The sequence below is a fragment of the Perissodus microlepis genome, chromosome 17, assembly GCF_051167445.1.
Source record: "Perissodus microlepis isolate ML-2025 ecotype Zambia chromosome 17, ASM5116744v1, whole genome shotgun sequence".
NCBI classification, from domain to species: domain Eukaryota; kingdom Metazoa; phylum Chordata; class Actinopteri; order Cichliformes; family Cichlidae; genus Perissodus; species Perissodus microlepis.
The window spans coordinates 33,552,044-33,568,380 of record NC_140477.1 but is presented as its reverse complement, the minus strand read 5'-3'; the positions used below and the strand labels follow the sequence as shown (position 1 = coordinate 33,568,380).

General features: G+C 41.2%; 1 protein-coding gene across 2 annotated transcripts in view; it reads right to left on the bottom strand.

Annotated features, from left to right (window-relative positions):
* The window catches only part of ptprz1b (protein tyrosine phosphatase receptor type Z1b), a 60,445-nt gene that overhangs the window by 2,411 nt on the left and 41,697 nt on the right, over positions 1 to 16,337 (bottom strand). Inside the window, exons 7-31 of one of the 2 annotated variants that reach the window (XM_084909377.1) lie at positions 16,041 to 16,198; positions 14,895 to 15,045; positions 13,825 to 14,009; positions 12,722 to 12,848; positions 12,536 to 12,588; positions 11,704 to 12,177; positions 11,361 to 11,544; positions 10,823 to 11,026; positions 7,567 to 7,711; positions 7,388 to 7,476; positions 7,212 to 7,297; positions 6,210 to 6,230; positions 4,459 to 4,555; positions 4,280 to 4,362; positions 4,074 to 4,208; positions 3,622 to 3,753; positions 3,386 to 3,543; positions 3,155 to 3,290; positions 2,406 to 2,552; positions 2,212 to 2,305; positions 1,626 to 1,699; positions 1,406 to 1,534; positions 1,169 to 1,318; positions 942 to 1,084; positions 722 to 857 (exon numbers count right to left, since the gene is read on the bottom strand). In XM_084909377.1, the coding sequence (XP_084765503.1) occupies positions 722 to 857; positions 942 to 1,084; positions 1,169 to 1,318; positions 1,406 to 1,534; positions 1,626 to 1,699; positions 2,212 to 2,305; positions 2,406 to 2,552; positions 3,155 to 3,290; positions 3,386 to 3,543; positions 3,622 to 3,753; positions 4,074 to 4,208; positions 4,280 to 4,362; positions 4,459 to 4,555; positions 6,210 to 6,230; positions 7,212 to 7,297; positions 7,388 to 7,476; positions 7,567 to 7,711; positions 10,823 to 11,026; positions 11,361 to 11,544; positions 11,704 to 12,177; positions 12,536 to 12,588; positions 12,722 to 12,848; positions 13,825 to 14,009; positions 14,895 to 15,045; positions 16,041 to 16,198 (3,491 nt within the window). The remainder of the gene's footprint in view (positions 1 to 721; positions 858 to 941; positions 1,085 to 1,168; positions 1,319 to 1,405; positions 1,535 to 1,625; positions 1,700 to 2,211; positions 2,306 to 2,405; positions 2,553 to 3,154; positions 3,291 to 3,385; positions 3,544 to 3,621; positions 3,754 to 4,073; positions 4,209 to 4,279; positions 4,363 to 4,458; positions 4,556 to 6,209; positions 6,231 to 7,211; positions 7,298 to 7,387; positions 7,477 to 7,566; positions 7,712 to 10,822; positions 11,027 to 11,360; positions 11,545 to 11,703; positions 12,178 to 12,535; positions 12,589 to 12,721; positions 12,849 to 13,824; positions 14,010 to 14,894; positions 15,046 to 16,040; positions 16,199 to 16,337) is intronic. The other variant, XM_084909378.1, reaches the window with a different exon arrangement.

Sequence of the window (16,337 nt, the reverse complement as noted above, 5' to 3'; positions counted from 1 at the left end):
GCTTGCACTTGTTACCTGTCTCATCCATTTATTACTTCTAGGCTGGACAGTTGTGATTCATTATTATCAGATTGTCCTTAAACAACAAAACAAAAAACCCTGAAACCTTCAGTTGATCCAAAATGCTGCAGTAAGAGTACTGACAGGGACGAGAAAGAGAGAGCACACTTCCTGTTAAATCCAGAATCAAATTTGAATTCCTTCCCATCATATACAAACTCTTGAATAATTAGGTCCTCTCTTACCTTAAAGACCCCATAGCATCACATCACCCTAATAGAGCACTTAGCTCTCAGACTGTGGGCTTACTTGTGGTTCCTAGGGTATTTAAAAGTAGAATGGGAGGCAGAGCCTTCAGCTTTCAGGCCCCTGTTTCTGTGAACTAGCTTCCAGTTTGGCCAGACGAACACCCTGCCTACTTTTTTATTAGGCTTAAAACGTTCCTTTTTGATAATGCATATAGTTACGGCCTGGTCCGGTGACCCCAAGTTTCTTCCTGTTAAAAGTGTGTTTTTCCTTCCTGCTTTTGCCAAAGTGCTTACTCATAAGAGGTTCTCTGATTATTGGAGTTTTCTCTGTATTACTGTAGAGTCTTTACCTTACAATATAAAGCACCTTGACAGGACTGTTGTTGTGATTTGGTGCAATGTATTTGATTTTATTTAGTTTTTCTAAATTATGCTGGTAGATGAGAATTAAAAGGAAACATTCCAGTACTTACTATATCATTAAATACCCCAGGCCTCATGAGGTTGGTCATCCGTGCCACTTGGTAGACATCTACGGATCCCTCCTCCTCTAGCTGATTGGACAGGGTGGTGAGGGCACAAAACAGTCCTGACGTAGCACCTCCCAAACTACACATCCACACAAAACCATTAAGAACATTAGACGGATTTAAACAGTTTTATGTCCTTAAAAGGAGTCTGACTCATACTCACGGATCATGTACGATCACCGGTCCCTGTGTGTGCGTGCTCTGTTCTCTGACTCTGTTAATGAGATCAAAGCTGTTTCGGATCGGACTGTCTGGGTTGGGCCAGCAGGTGGTGCTGTACTGACGCACTTCCAGAACATAATTGTTCTAGATGAAAAAACAGTTTTAAAGTCTCAGACTGTATTAAAACATTTTGATTGATGTAAAATATTCTCTTTTATTGCGTGTTACCTGTGGAGACTGGACTGTGAAGTCCTGCACTAAAAGTCTCTCATCATTAGACAGACACATGTGCTCCTCCCTGGAGTATGACACAGTGAAGCCATCAATGCTCAGGGGCTGGTCTTTACTGGGCCAGTACGCACGACACTCTTCATCTCTCTGAGATAAACAGGAAACATGTTTATGTGTGTGTAGTTTTGTATAGGTATCTATAAGTTCTACATGGAGTATGTGTGTGTTTTATACCTGGCTGTTTGAGTCTGGCAGACAGACTACAATCTGTGCATTGTGTTCCCAGATCATTCTCCAGAAATCTGCAACCGTGCTGCTCAGAGGAGTCTGGCTCACTATGAACTCCTTAGTGTAGTGATGTCCCTGTGAAAATACGAGCAGCATTACACCACTGGCTGATGTTTTGCCGAGGTTTTCGAGACTGGAAAACATTTGCAATTTCCAGTGGTCTTACCATCACGTAGGATGCATTGATGTAGCCTGTGGAGTTTGATTCTGAAGCGGTCAGAGTGACTCTTGATCTCTCCACTACACAGAGACACGAAGAACCAGTTTAGAGAGAAAAAGCCCCCAAAATAAGACAAAAAACGATATTCCTGCATTTAAGTTCATCATTATAGTTAATTAAAGTAACCATAAGGGATTATTGAGCAAGCTGTGGAAGAAATGATGAGGCATCAGGTAACTTGTCATCATAATCTTGAACCGAAATATCACATTTAACCTCTGACCTCTTCTTCTAGGTCAACGCATTGATCTAAAGGTCAAAGTCATAACTTTGTATAGAGCTATTTAAAACGTTCTTAATACCACTGTTTGCACTGACAATACAGGCATACAGTGATTAACTATGGGGATTCTAAATATCACGTTATAATTTGCATCGAAATATCATGTCATATTTGAACTCTGAACTCTGCCTTTCTTTCTGGTTTATTCCAAAATGTGTGCCATGTATGGACTGAAATTTCCAGAAATTATCTGCAACATATTGCTGGGAGTTGCCGGTTTTGCCCAGTTAGTAATCCAGGTCTGCTTACCAGGCATTAGAGCTCTGGCTCTGTTCCTCTCAGCGTTGCCATCTTTCAGGGCAGTGCTGTAGTCTGCGTGCTTCGCCTGACGCTGACTAATTAACTGAAACACAAAAATAAAAACATTTGGTTACATTCACATGGCAGGAACATCACAAATGATTCATTACAAGTTGGTGGGCGAAAAAGGAAGCATGCTGTACCTTGAATTGTTTATCCATACGTGTCCTGCCTGTGGCACCAGGGGTCAGCAGGTCAGAGACGTAATTGTGAAGGAGGTCAGAGGTCACCAAGGTGTCCCGGCTCAAAATAGCTTCAACCAGGGCATCGTGGATGAATATGTACTGCTCCTAGAAGACAGCAAAAAAAATGACTTCCTGGTTTTAGTAAGGTATGTCTGAACGCACGTCTTTGTGAACACTAGTGAAACACTTTTAAATGCCACAAGTTACATTTTTACAAGAAAGAAATCTGATATGAATGTGTTTCCTCTGGCCTTTGCTGCTGTTTAGTCATCTAGACTGTCTTTATATAAGTGGCCTAGTTTGCCTGTGCTTGAATAAAATGGAACTAGTAATGACTTTGAGGCTTCGAGTTGCTCAAAGTACAAAAATTATATTGAAAAAGCTCAGCAGCAGAAATCAAGTCCCAGTTTGTCAAAAAATGTGCTGTAAGAGAATACGGCGTATTAATGTAATAATAATAATAATGTGTGGGGCTATATTTTTCTCGGAGGAGCATGCAGTGAGCTACCACACAGATCGACAAATGCCTCCATCTGCACAGTGACGTGGTTGTTGAGTAAGTCCGTACAGACCTCATTACACCGGCTAAAATTACCCTTAATCTAGCCACTATTTCCTTCTTTGCAAATGTTTAAATTGATATTACATTTCTGGGATTGCCCCCACGAAAGGAAAGGTGAATTCCCACAGCTGTATCACCCTCTTACCTCTGTCTGAACAAGGAAATTCCTCTGTGTGCGGACATGTTTCAGGAAGCCAAGAACGTTCACTGTCCCTTGATCCTGGATCTGCTGCAGCATGCTGTCTATCACAATGTAGGTTCCTGTCCTTCCCACACCGGCGCTGTGACAGACACATGCATCACATGTTAGCAGTACATACACCATCAAATTGTGGTAAGTCTTAAAGAGCAATAAATCATTCCACACACACTCTACCTGCAATGTACCAACACAGGTCCCATCTCCTGCGTGCGGGCCCTGGAGGACGCTCTGATGAAGGAGAGGACGGGCAGAGTGTATTCTGGGACGCCCATGTCCGGCCACTGGGTGTAATGGTAATGGAGGACTGTGTGTTCAACTCTCCTTTGAGATACCTAGAGGATCGAAGTGGGTATGAGAAACCTAACCTCAAAGCCACTTTGGACTATCACTGCATAGAGAGAAGGGCTTACCTTATTTGCAGTATCCCTGACAGTGAACGTCCGGAGTGTGTAGTAAGCAAGTGTCTTGGTGTTTTTCAGTGTCACCTGATAAGACCCATACTCTTCCTGGTTCTCCTCTGGCCAGTACTGATCACATTTTGTCTGTAGAAAGGGAGAAAAATTCTGTGGATGTAGTTTAATTTTAGGCCTAATACATCTGAAACCACAGGAAAAACATGTCAAAAGGAAAGTCCTCAAGTGTATAACAAAGCCAGATTGCACTAGTGTCCATTCTGCAGTTTTTCAGCTGTCAGACTGCAGTGAAACTAAATGAAATACCTGATGTGAATCAGCTGGTGTCTGCTCATGACAAGAGATGGAAGACACAAACTAAAAAGAAATCAGCTGCCTGGGGTCAGTGTGAATGATATCAGATAAAACTGCACTTATGTCTGCGGTGAGGCTTGCGTTTGAGCTCCTACCCGTCCCTTCTCCTTCAGATTGGTGATCATGACAATAACTCCAATATTCTGCTGCCAGATCATCCTCCAAAAGTCCTCCCTGCCTGATTTTAGAGGCCCCTGAGCTGCAATGTATGCCCTCGTCCGCTCATAACCCTGCAAAAGGAAACATCAGTTGGTTTGCGGCTGGATGTAAGGTGTGTACACGTAAAAGGACCTTTACTTACATCAACAAAGTTAGCGTTGATGTAGTCCCCGCATGTCCCATCTCTGTCCAAACTGTTAGAGAGCTTAACTCTACTGTGGTCGTCTGAGACAAGTAAAAAGAGTCATTAGCAACATTCCTGCTGGCTTACACAGTTAAAAAGTTGAACAGCGATGCAGTGAACAGTGAAGGATGACATACAGGCCAGTATGTTGATGTATCGGTTCTTGTTTTTGTTGTCAGGGTGATTAGAGCTGTCTGTAGTAATGCCCATGTCCACTGTGCATGCCTGCACCTCCTGAAACACACAATCCAATACTAATAAGAATGACAGTAATTACTCAGATGAACACAATGCAGGGAGGTTTGCGTTCTCTTCATTTGCCACATTACAATGTGAAGGTCAGGTATATAGAGAAGCTACTATAGGAAATAACAAGAAATAAGCACAACTGAATCATATCAAATCAATTTCTGTCTCTCTACAGTGTGCCTTTTGTCCCGTCTCCCTCCCCTCGCACCCAATCGGTCATAGCAATGGTGTTGCTGGAGATTTCTTCTTATTAAAAGGGAGTTTTTCCTTCTCACTGCTGTCAAGTGCATGCACATACAGGGTCTTCTGATTGTTGGGGTTGCTGTAGGGTCTTATAATACAAAGCACCTTGAGCACCTCTTGTCGTGACTTGCTGCCATACAAATAAAATGTAATCAAATGAGAGGAGGAGCTGTGTATAGATTTAAGAGAAGAAGAAATAAAATCACCCCATGGGATTGGACAAGTCGCCATAATACAAATGTTTTCATTCTGTGATGATGACCCCATATTTAAGCCTCATATTGCAAGCTCTGGGAGCGAAAGGCGACTATTAACAGCCAGTCCCAACAAGCAGCAACCTCGAAGAGCTTCCTGGAGTGGCCACTTAAAATTAAGCATGTTTACATCTTGGCAGACAAAATAATTTTGGTCTCTATAGCTGCTACACCTTTTATGACTTTATGAATTGTACTTTTACTTTGTTTTTATTTATATAGCACATTTAATAAAAACAAAATGTTGGCCAAAGTACTTTACAATGATAAAAAAAATATTACACAGTAACACATAACATCAATAACAAATAAAAAATACCTGGTAACAGATGAGTAAGTAGATAAACAGGTAACTCTCATGCGGTGTTAAAAGCCAATGAGTAAAAACGTGTTGAAGATGGGATTTGAAAAGATTGACGGTCGGGGCCTCTCTAATGTGGAGAGGTAAATCATTCCACATTTTTGGCGCTACAACCGCAAACGCCCGGTCACCTGTATTGAATTGTATGAAACTCTTGTATGAATTGTACCAGAATTAATTTGCAGTTCACCTTGTTAAACTTTTTCAAGGTTTAAACATAGGTGCCTATAGCCATTAGCCAACTGCTAGGCCGCACCTTAGCTAGCTTGAGACATGGAAGTAGCATTCCTTTCTGTGTTTGTGCCTTTGGAGTGATTGAATGCAGCCATCTAACAAACAACATGGATTACTGTCTAGTTAAGTGTGCTAGTAGTCCTTCGAACAAGTCTATCCTTCAGTTTTTGGTGAATATATTTTATTTGCCTGTTTCTTTCTCTGTGCATTGTGCCCATACAGTCAAAGGATACAGGTTGCTAGAATTGGCGGATGGGTAATCAAAGTTACTCGTATATTTCTCTGTATTTCTGCCATTTTTACTGACTTCCATTGCTTTTATTAGAAGTGTGTTTAACTCGCACAGGAGACCATATTATTGTGTGTAAAACATGGTGAGTGCAGTAAAAGAAAAGATACATTTTCTTCCCAATTAAAACATCATTATGGAACGCTAAATTTTCAAATGTAAATTTTAGATTTTTCACAGTTGCAGTTACACTTGTAAAAATCAGGCCAAGAAAACAACAACAGCTCTGCAACAGGAGAGGGATGGTTGGTGTCTTACCTCATAGGACTCTTTGACAATCTAATGGAGGGTGGTGAGGATGCAGAAAGCACGGCGATGGTGGAGATGAGAGGAGAGTGGGATAGGGGACCAAGATGATGGACAGACAGACAGACAGGGAGTCAGTGCAGGTACAGGATATAGGGGTTCAGATACACACAGAGAGGTATGTTTAAAGTCCACAGCTCCCATCTGAGCTGTGGACTTTAAACCTGCTACTATGTAAACCATGTTTTGTTATTTTACAAGTATAATTATAAATCAGGCTAGTTTTAATGTAATGATATAGAGAAAGTAAGCAAATGTAAGTCCCCCTGGCAGTAATAAGGGAGAAGTAAACTTTATCTAATCCTATCTGTGTGTGTTTCTTAGGAGGTTCATGCTAGGAAACAGGGGTGACTAATGCCATGCAAATGTACCTGTTGAAATTAATCCATGTGTTTCTCTCAAACCATTAACCAACATTCAGATATGTCAATACTCCACATAAGACTAATATCTCTTTCTTCACATTCTAAACAAGCTAAAATGGAGATTTTAAAAGCCTGAAAGTCAACAGGTAGTTTGCAAGTAGCTGGCCTAGCATTGACAACCTGTCTTTCAGTTGTAAAGTCCAGTTTTCAGGTCAACAGGTTTAAATTTAGAGTCTGGTGTGAGAAGAAAGCTGCACGGTCATGGTTAGTACCAAAACCTTCCTGCATGTTGATGTTGCACATCTGCGTTACACATCAACGCCATGCTAAATGATCTGCCTAAAGAACGTGATGTTAATAGAGATATGGAAGAGCATTAAGGGGCTATGACAAATGAAATACTTATACACATGGACCAGAGCTAGGTGATCTATTTATATGCTGGTTACGTTTTTGTACAAATCCAAAAACAAGAAAAGTTTTTGTAAGTCTCCTAAAAGCGCAAACATACTGTAACTCACTAGGTTTTTTTTAAAAACAAAAATATCTTCTTCTGAACTCAAACACTGTGACTGGAAATGTCACCGACCTCAAATTCCTTGGAGAAAGTGTTGGTGGTCTGGAGCTCCATGACATGCTTCACAAACTGCTTCACTGTCAGCGGCTCGTGACCATCTGGAACACAAGACTGAATATTAACTACATCCTGGTACCTCAGCCTAACAGTTACAATAAGACTACTAGGGGATCCTTTGAGCATGTCACCTGTGGCCAACAGCAGGGGTGTAGATGGAGCAGATACAACTTTAGGCGATGTGTCATCTGGGTAGAAATTAGCTGCCTGGAAACAGTTTCTGTGACATACACACAGACACAAAATCTGAAGTAAAGTGCAAGGGTGCAAACTATACAGACAGGCACAGTATGTTTAAGTTGGCACGTACCTCCAGTAGATGAGTATTCCCACTAGTACCAGCAGACAAAGGATGGTGAGAGTGGATACGACAGCCAGAGGAATGACTGTCCTCTTCTCTCTGTCCACACCCTCAACAAGTCCGACCCGAGACTCGTGGCTGCTGTTGCTTCGCTCTGTAAGAGAGTAGGAGACAAGTTTGAAAGTCAAGAATGAACTATGAATTTAAATAGCTATTATTTACAACACAGAGCAACAGTTAAGAGCACAAAAAAAAACTTTACATAAGAATTTCAAACTGTTCCCCAAAGGTTCCTGTGAAAAACAATTGGTCTGGAATTAAGTGTGGATCTAATGCCCACTTTTGGACACAAGTAATCATACTTATAAAGGTGGGATTGACTATATTCCATTTAAGAGGAGCTGTTAACAAAGCTTGTCTCAAATGACCAGTGCTTTTCCTACCATCAGAAGTCTGTTATCATCTTCTAAGATGACATATCTAACATGTTTTCAAACTGTTTCCAACCATGGATGCATTAAGAGAGCTGAATATACTATCAATCAGATTTCCTGTCTTGCCACAGAGAAGTGCAATGTTCTCCTCGAACTCCTGAGAAAAAGCTCTGGATCTTCATCTGCTAAAGATTCAGACCAAGCCAGAACCAGTTGTCAAACATTGTAATGTGCTGTCTGCAATCTTACCACATAACGCATAGTCAGTTGATCCAGATTTAACTGTCCGTGTCTCCACCAGTAATATTGCTTCTGTATTCTACTTGATTATTGACTCTGATCAAGGTTAAATTAAGAGAAGTGCACCACCTCAAACCTCAAACAATGGGCTGACCTCCCAGCCCATCGTTCCTTCAGTGGGCTGGTTTCAGTCATTATGCAAATGTACTGTTTATAAGATTGGGGAAACCTGCAGTCAGCTGAGACTGAAGAAGTCACTTGGATGAGTGACGAAACGTTTCTCCCACTGAAAACGCTACAGATGAACAGGATCAACTTTTGGAGACCTCAAACCTAGTTAGCTGAAATTGGACTTGTATGCATGTCACATTCCATAACAAACAGCCTGGGCTGTGTCAAATACTACAGTATTTACCTTCCAGTTGCTCCTCCGTTGCCTCGTTGGTGTCCGTCAGTCTGACCAGAGGAACAAGAGGTCCCAACTCAGGGTTACTTGCACCACCAAACAATAACCCATCTACACTGGAGAACTCCTGCACACTGTCTTCAGCTATGCCTTCTTTGTCCTCTTTAGTACCTCCTTTTATGTATTCTTTATTCTCAAAAGTAGATTCAACCCCTAAAAATGGACCTATAAGGCTTTTGTTTTGATTGTGTTTATCAATTCTGTCACCATGGCCTTGTTCTTCACTGTGGTCAAATAGTATGGACTCTGCTTTTTCACTTTTTGAAAAATTGCCTTTAAGAACTTTGGCATTATTGTCACCTACAGTTCTAAACCCCTTTTTACTGTTATTAAGTACCTTTAGATTTTCTCTAAAGTCAAGCCCATCATGCTCCCCAGAGCCACTGACATCCTCAGCTCCGCTTCCGCTATCACCATATATTGTCGTTCCTAATACACTTACCACTATCTTTTTTTCTTTCAGCATCTCCTCAATATTTCTTAAACTCTCATTTCTTACTCCCCTTTCTCTTATATTTTCTCCTTCCTTTCTGTTTAGCTCACTTTCATTCTCCTGTATCTCATTCTTTGCCTCTTTTTCATTCTCATAGTTTTTGCTTTTTGTTACATCTCTTTCATTGATCACTGATCTGTCATTATCAGTGACCATCTTAGTTACTGGTGATCTACTTTTGTCCTCGAAGCTAATAGTTGAAATGTCAAACACTGAAAATTCAGTTTTAACTGCAGCAGCTTCATTGATTTCCTCATTGAAGCCATTGCTGCCAAGGCCAGAGCCTGATCCACTGTCTTCTGCTGAACTTTCTGACAAATCCAGACTTTTGGAATTAAAGACAAATGTTATTGCACTGACATTGTAGTTATCAATTTGTTTATCCGCCCTGGCTTCCATTTCTCCTATCTTGCTATCACTTTGAGAATGAGGAGACTTGTTTTTTTCTCCATCAGCAGTGTTTGTTTTTGATGGGTTTATGGTACTCCAACCAGAATTAGGAAGGGAATAAGTGGCAAATAATTGATCATGTGAAGACGTGGTAGAGAATTGAGGGTTTTCTACATCAGTCTGCAAAGGAACAAAAGTGGGCTCTTCAGAGGACTTGTCATTATGATGAACGATAACACCACTTTTCCTGTTTTCATGGAGGGCAGGAAAAAGATGGAAGATAGCAGGGTCTTTGCTGAAGGGTGTCTGTAATGGAGGGATTACACTGGATAAATCTCCTTCAGCAGAAAATGCCCATTCAGAGACTGTTGCAAGTGCAGGGTTGATGATAATTCCCTTTTGAGTGTTTGTGAAGCCAGACGAGGCATCAATGGTCGAGTCTTCAACCGTTGACGTGGCTGTATTTGCTGCAAAATATTGCAAAGTCAAAAAAAAAAAAAAAATCCAAGACAGAAAGCTTACAGAAATATCTCCTTTCATTTTGTGTTTCTCAAGCCAGCAAAGATGGAAGAAAAGGAAAGAACTGTTCTTCATTGAGTGTGCGAAAATTCTCCATAAAGGGTACTCACTAGCAGATGAGGCACCCTGGAGATGAAGCAAAGCCTTCATTCTTTAAAGAGGACAGAGGAAAAGAACAACCACCAGAGTGCGCTGTTGAGGCGCAGAAAGAATTCAGACACAGAGAAGGAGTCCCAAAGCAGATGATAATCACCAAGCTCGAGTGGATTCAAGTAGATTACATTGAGCAAGGAAAAAACTTGACCTTCTTGAGGTATGTGCTGAAAGATTTGCAAGAGTCAAACATATTTAATTTCCGGACCAAAAACCAAAGCAAGAAAGGAAGCTGCTGATCATCACTCTAATCATCAAAGCCAACATAATTTTCCTGACCATCATAATTACCACCACCACATTATCCACATCATGTCACTAAACAACTGATCAGAGAGCGCAGCAGTGATTAGCTACACAGTCACAGGCCATTAGAGGAGAAAAGCAAACAACCACCACACTTAAATCCAGCTTTCCACCACAGAAGAACTTAATCATGTTCTTATGCATTAAAATTCATCAATATGACAATTCACAACTGCTTTTATTAAGACCTGGAGATCAGTTTTGGTGTTTTATTTTGTCTAATGGTGTGTTTGATTGATTCCTAGAGAAGTTGTTACATCTCACCATTGAACATGGGCTGAGTCGTATGCATCAGCACTCTGAGGAGAGAGGAGGTAGTGAAGGACTTGTAAACTGAATCGGCAAGTGTGTTGCTGGGGGTCGCCGTCTTTTCTGTGATCCAGAGAGATGAGGAGGGTAGCGTTTTTGGCAGGGGCTCATTTACAGGGGCATCGTCATCTTCAGAGGGCGGCGGGAAGGCTTCGTCCACTATATAACGGACAAAATGATAAATAAGCAAAGATGGTGTAAACTGAACCTGTCTCATTCTCAATATGTCTCATAAGACACGTTGTGCCGAAACGATGTTCCAGAAGGTCTAAATGTTCTACAGTGATTATAATTTCAGGTTTAGTTCATTTTAAATGTAGACAAACAGTTTCAAACTGAAACTAAAAGATTTACACCACTTGGCAAGTGCCCAGCGGACTTAATCTTCTGTTTGTACCTGTTAGATTAAACTCCCTCCTCGCTCTGCGTGACAAGCTGCAATAGCAGAAACAAACAGAAAGAAACAGGAAAAGCACTTATTCTCTAATCTGACCTGGCACTGCAGAGGCAGGCGTCGTTGGAGGGGAGGTGATGATTTCCTGTGGAGAGTTGTTGACTGTGTCTTCATAGAAGACATCTGTGATGTGGATATCCTCCATAGGAGTTGTGTAGAGCTCTGGTGAAGCAGAAGGGAGGCTATTTCCACTGGCTTGGTGTGGTGGGCCTTGATCTCTTGTCTGCGAGCAAAAGATACAGTGGATAAAAGAACAGATGAAGAACTGAATTAGGCTGAATGAAAAAAATTGTTGCTGCAAGTAACAGTGAGTCTTTATGTTTGTTCAAATTAAAAGTTTTAAAGTGAGAAAATCAAAGTAAATTGCGGTATGAGCAACTACCTCATGTGGCAGCACTGACAGCGATGCCTCTTCTGTGATTTGCCGGCGAATTGCTGGCAGAGAGGTTGTCCGAACAACTGGAAATAGGAAGCCTGGTTGTTCGGTTAGCTCAGTGGTAACCCATATTGCGCTATTGCCCTCAAAGCCTGCATTAGTGAAAGGCTGGTTCATCATCTGGTCACCTTCAATCCAGTTCTGATCCACATCATGTGATTTTTTACCCTGTTTCTTTCTGACATTCTGAGAAACTGGGGCCTCGGTGGGTGTCTTCGGGGTTGGAGTGGTGCCTTCTTGGACTGGAATGTTCTGGCTGGCTTGGGTTCGGTCTGTGGGCTGGTTCTCATGATATGAAGGTTGGTTCTGGTAAACTCTGGTCTGCTCCAGTGGAATCTCCTCCACTGGGCTGTTGTCCTCTGAAGCTAAATGCATCGGATTCTGCTTCACTGGCTTCTCCCATCTGACTATGGACGAAAGCTTAAAAGAGGAATAAAAAAACAGGTATGTCATGTGTATACTGTGTTTATAGGAAATTAGAAACAAAAAAATGAAAATTTTACAATTTCACCTCTTCTTCCTGAAAAGAGTGAAAAAATTACAGTAGGATTACTGTTTTTTCTGGTAATCCCAACTCAACATTACACTCAAAAAGTCCCTCACAACCTTTTATAAAGCTCTCACAGCCTCTACAAACATAATTACATTAATCTGCATAATAATTAGATGCACTGATTTTATTGCCGACAGGTCAAAAGTCAGCACTGCAAAATAATTGCACAAAATTCAGCTCAATTATGTGGTCAAGTGAAAACACAGATAGCTCAGACAAGCTTACCTCCCTGTTTCCTTCCAAATCCTTTGTGACAGCTTCAGGGTCAGAATCGCTTTCTAAAGGAAGGAAGGAAGGAAGGAAGGAAGGAAGGAAGGAAGGAAGGAAGGAAAGAAGGAAAGAAAGAAAGAAAGAAAGAGTTAGCATGTAAAAATGTGCTCTCACCAGGAGCATGCTTGTGTGTCTTTGTACCTGGGTCTTCCAATGGCATGTCCACGATTATCTGGTCGCTCCATCGTCCTCTGAGTCCATTGGTGCAAACAGCCACCACCTGGACCACATAGCTGCTGTTGGCCAGCAGGTTGGAGATGATGGCACCCTGCAAATTTACATTGCAAATTTACATGTTAGACTTATGTTAGATCCTTTCAAAAGGGTCCATTACCAGGCCTCTGGAGAACTTCAAGACATGTTGGCTGTGTCCAAATTCAGGGGTAGCATGCTTCGAAGAACCCTACCCTACGTGGACTGGATAGGTTGGGTCCTTCGAAGCATGCTACCCCTGAATTTGGACACAGCCTTTGAGGAGGTAATTTAGCCATTTAAATCAGCTGTATTGGATCAAGGACACATCTAATACCTGCAAGACACCGGCCCTTGAGGCCTGGAGTTCCCCCACCCCTGCTCTAAGTGAATTCAATGCGAATCCTCTTGAGTCGAACCGAATGTCTTTTTACAATGAATCTGCAGTCACAATGACACTTTTAGTATCTTAAAGATATACTTAACCCTCTTAACAGTTACTAAGTATCTATTTGCATTTATCTGCCTGTTCACTTGCTTCTTTCTACACACAGTCACTCATCTTTTTTCATGTACTCTCTCTCAGAATTACCCACATGGATGACACGTGACTCCTGGATGTCTTTAAGTATAAGGAAGTTAAATTCACCACCACTATCACACTAAAACAAATATGAAACTACAAGTCGACAATAAAAAAATAATAAAATAAAGACTGGAAATGAAAATCTCCGAAATCTGAAAATCTTGTACTCTGAAATACAAATACATGGATATTGTTAGTCACAATAAGGGATGTTCAGTGACTCACTGACAGGCAAAAACTGACTGTCACCACAAACAGCAGCAGCTGAACTATGTGAGAGATACATGGAGAGGAAGAACAGATGGTAGGAATGCTTGATTTTCGCCAAAAAGTACAGGAAATTACTGTAATTTCTACCAGTTACCTATTTATCAGTTTAATATTGCTGTGTGGACAGTAGATAATAGTACAAAACAAATGCTGTTTTTCAGCATTTTGTGGAGAGATATAAAAAGATCTTGCATACCACATCCTGGTCTCCATCGGTCCTGTACTCCTGCTTGCGCTGGTCTTTGCCCTGCAGCTTCTGGTATGTGACAGTGTACCAGTCGATGGTTGTGTCATACACTGCACGGGGACGCTCCCAGGTCACCATGATGGTGGTGTCGTTCTGAGCATCAGCCTGAACATTCTGTGGCTCAGAGCTGCAGGCTGGAGGCAGTGCACAGAAAGACAGGTTACTAACAATTTGTATGAATAGCATGCAAGAAACTTTTTAAAAAAAAAGAATGAGAAATAAAGAGATGATAGCAGCAACTGCAAGTAAACATCAAGTATGAGCACACATAAACGTTCCCCACATTGAGTTCAGAGTTTCTGAGGTAACTTGATATTAATCAGCTGCTGAAACTGGAAGGCTGAGTGTATGCGTATGTGTATGGGTGGATGAATTTGTTACAGGGACAAAAAAAAGCCTTTCTGAATTTCTGAAAACGTTATTTCAATTTCAAAAAGAGCTGCAAAATAAATTGCCTGCACTGAGAGAAGCAGGGCCACTGAATTACAAAGTCGAGCTGCTTGGCAACCCAAAAGACCCACTTTATTTCAAGGTCCCCTTTATGAAAATGGAGAGTGCGGTGAATTGTATCTTTTGATGATCATAATCAGGCTAGCCTTGAAGGACCACATTACAACCATAGTGGATGCAGAAGATGGGCAATACTTTTAGTGGAGTGAAAAAACATAAGAATAATAATGCAATACTTATACTGATCCCTGAGCAGTGATCCAATTTTCTCCTCCACGCACGCAAAATTTGGTATAAATTAGATTGGTGAAAAGCTTCAGAGACTCTGAGTCAAACTCTTTAAAACCTAATAAGGATGTTTTTTTCATAATTTAAAATTATAGCATGCTGTATTGGGATGGGGGTGAGTAGCATTGTATATCAATGTTTTACTTTTGGAGACGCTGGTAAATGCGACTATTAGTGTGCACAGTAAATAATCATAAAAAAAAACTTGTAAAAAGGTCAGTAAAAACACATATGATGGATAAATGGATGGCAAACGTTTCCTTTAGACTGTGATGACATACTGGGTGTGAGCACCTCCTCGACTCCAGTGTAAGAGGCAAACACCTGGCCCATAAACTGCTGCTGCTGCTCTCTAAAGTTGTTCTGCAGGTAATCCGTCAGCATCACATAACCAGCCTGCTCCATAGTCATCACTTCACAAAACACCTCAAGCTGGTGGCAGACAGAAAACACACAGAGGTAAACAAAGAGAAAATGTTGCACATCTTCCTGCTAATCTCTATCAGGCTGCTGAAATAAACCAAAAGTGATGCTTCTGAGTGTTTCTGTGTGTGTGTTAAAGTGGCTTGTGTTGGTGCCAGGCTGAGGCAGAGAGGCAGCGCTGCTCTATTTTTGGTTAGCATGAATATGCCTGTGTCATGCCTTGCCACACTGTTTCAATCATGCATGCACTCACAAAACACACACAAATATTCATGCACAATACACACACAACCATTCGCAAGGCCTCATTCCCTCTCCATTACTCTGCTGCAAAAGTGATGATTATTACACGTATCAATTCGTCAAGTCAGGGGTCCTTAAGCGTCTTCAGTCCAGAATCGAAATGTAGTAATGCTGCTGCGTCAGCCCGTGATGCCATGTTTACCGGATTACCCTGCTACAAAACCCTGCTCTGTGCAGTTTGACTTAACGCGTCACACTGCATCGCTTCAATGTAGCATTTTGTTTTATTTTGTGCAGAGATGTCAAAGACAATTGACCTGATGCCAACCTCACACTACAACCAGACACAACTGCAGGCAGTTCTGCTGTTTTGTTCATGCACATCATGCGCTGTGCATAGGGCACCAAGTGCTGGAGGGGGCGCCAATACAAGATAATGAGATATATATAAATGACAGGCTGACACAGACCTGTCTCTGTATGCGAATCTCAAACCTGATCAGGTGATAAAATAAATAGCCGAATTTCTTGCTTGTAGCTGTTTGTAGGAGTCTTTAATTCTGACTTAATTAAATACCAAAGGTCATGAAATTTAAACACGTAGAAGCATCAGCATTTTCATGATTATATAAATAATGCTGTAATGTATATTTGAATGGTTTTATTCTATGTAGTATTTTTTTTCTTCTTTTGAATAAATAATTCAGTGTTACATTTGGCCAGTTTTGGGGGTAAGCGTGTGTGTGATTCAGTGTACTTACCTGTGTTTCCGATATGGGCACAACATACTTAAAGACAATCCATTCCACCATTTCAGAGCATGGGGGGGAAGTCAGTGAGCCGTTGTAGATGTAGTATTTGTCTGTGTTATTTGGCAGCAAGGACCTCAAGGTGAATGCCTCCACTGACCCACTCTTACCTTGCAAAAAAACAACAAATAGCAAATCTTTTCTACAAGCTGCAACATTTTAAAAATATCCTTAAATGTTGTTCTCTGGTCATTTATAACACTCCTTCATAATTTTTCTCAGATTCATTCTGGTTGTCGTGCACTGTTT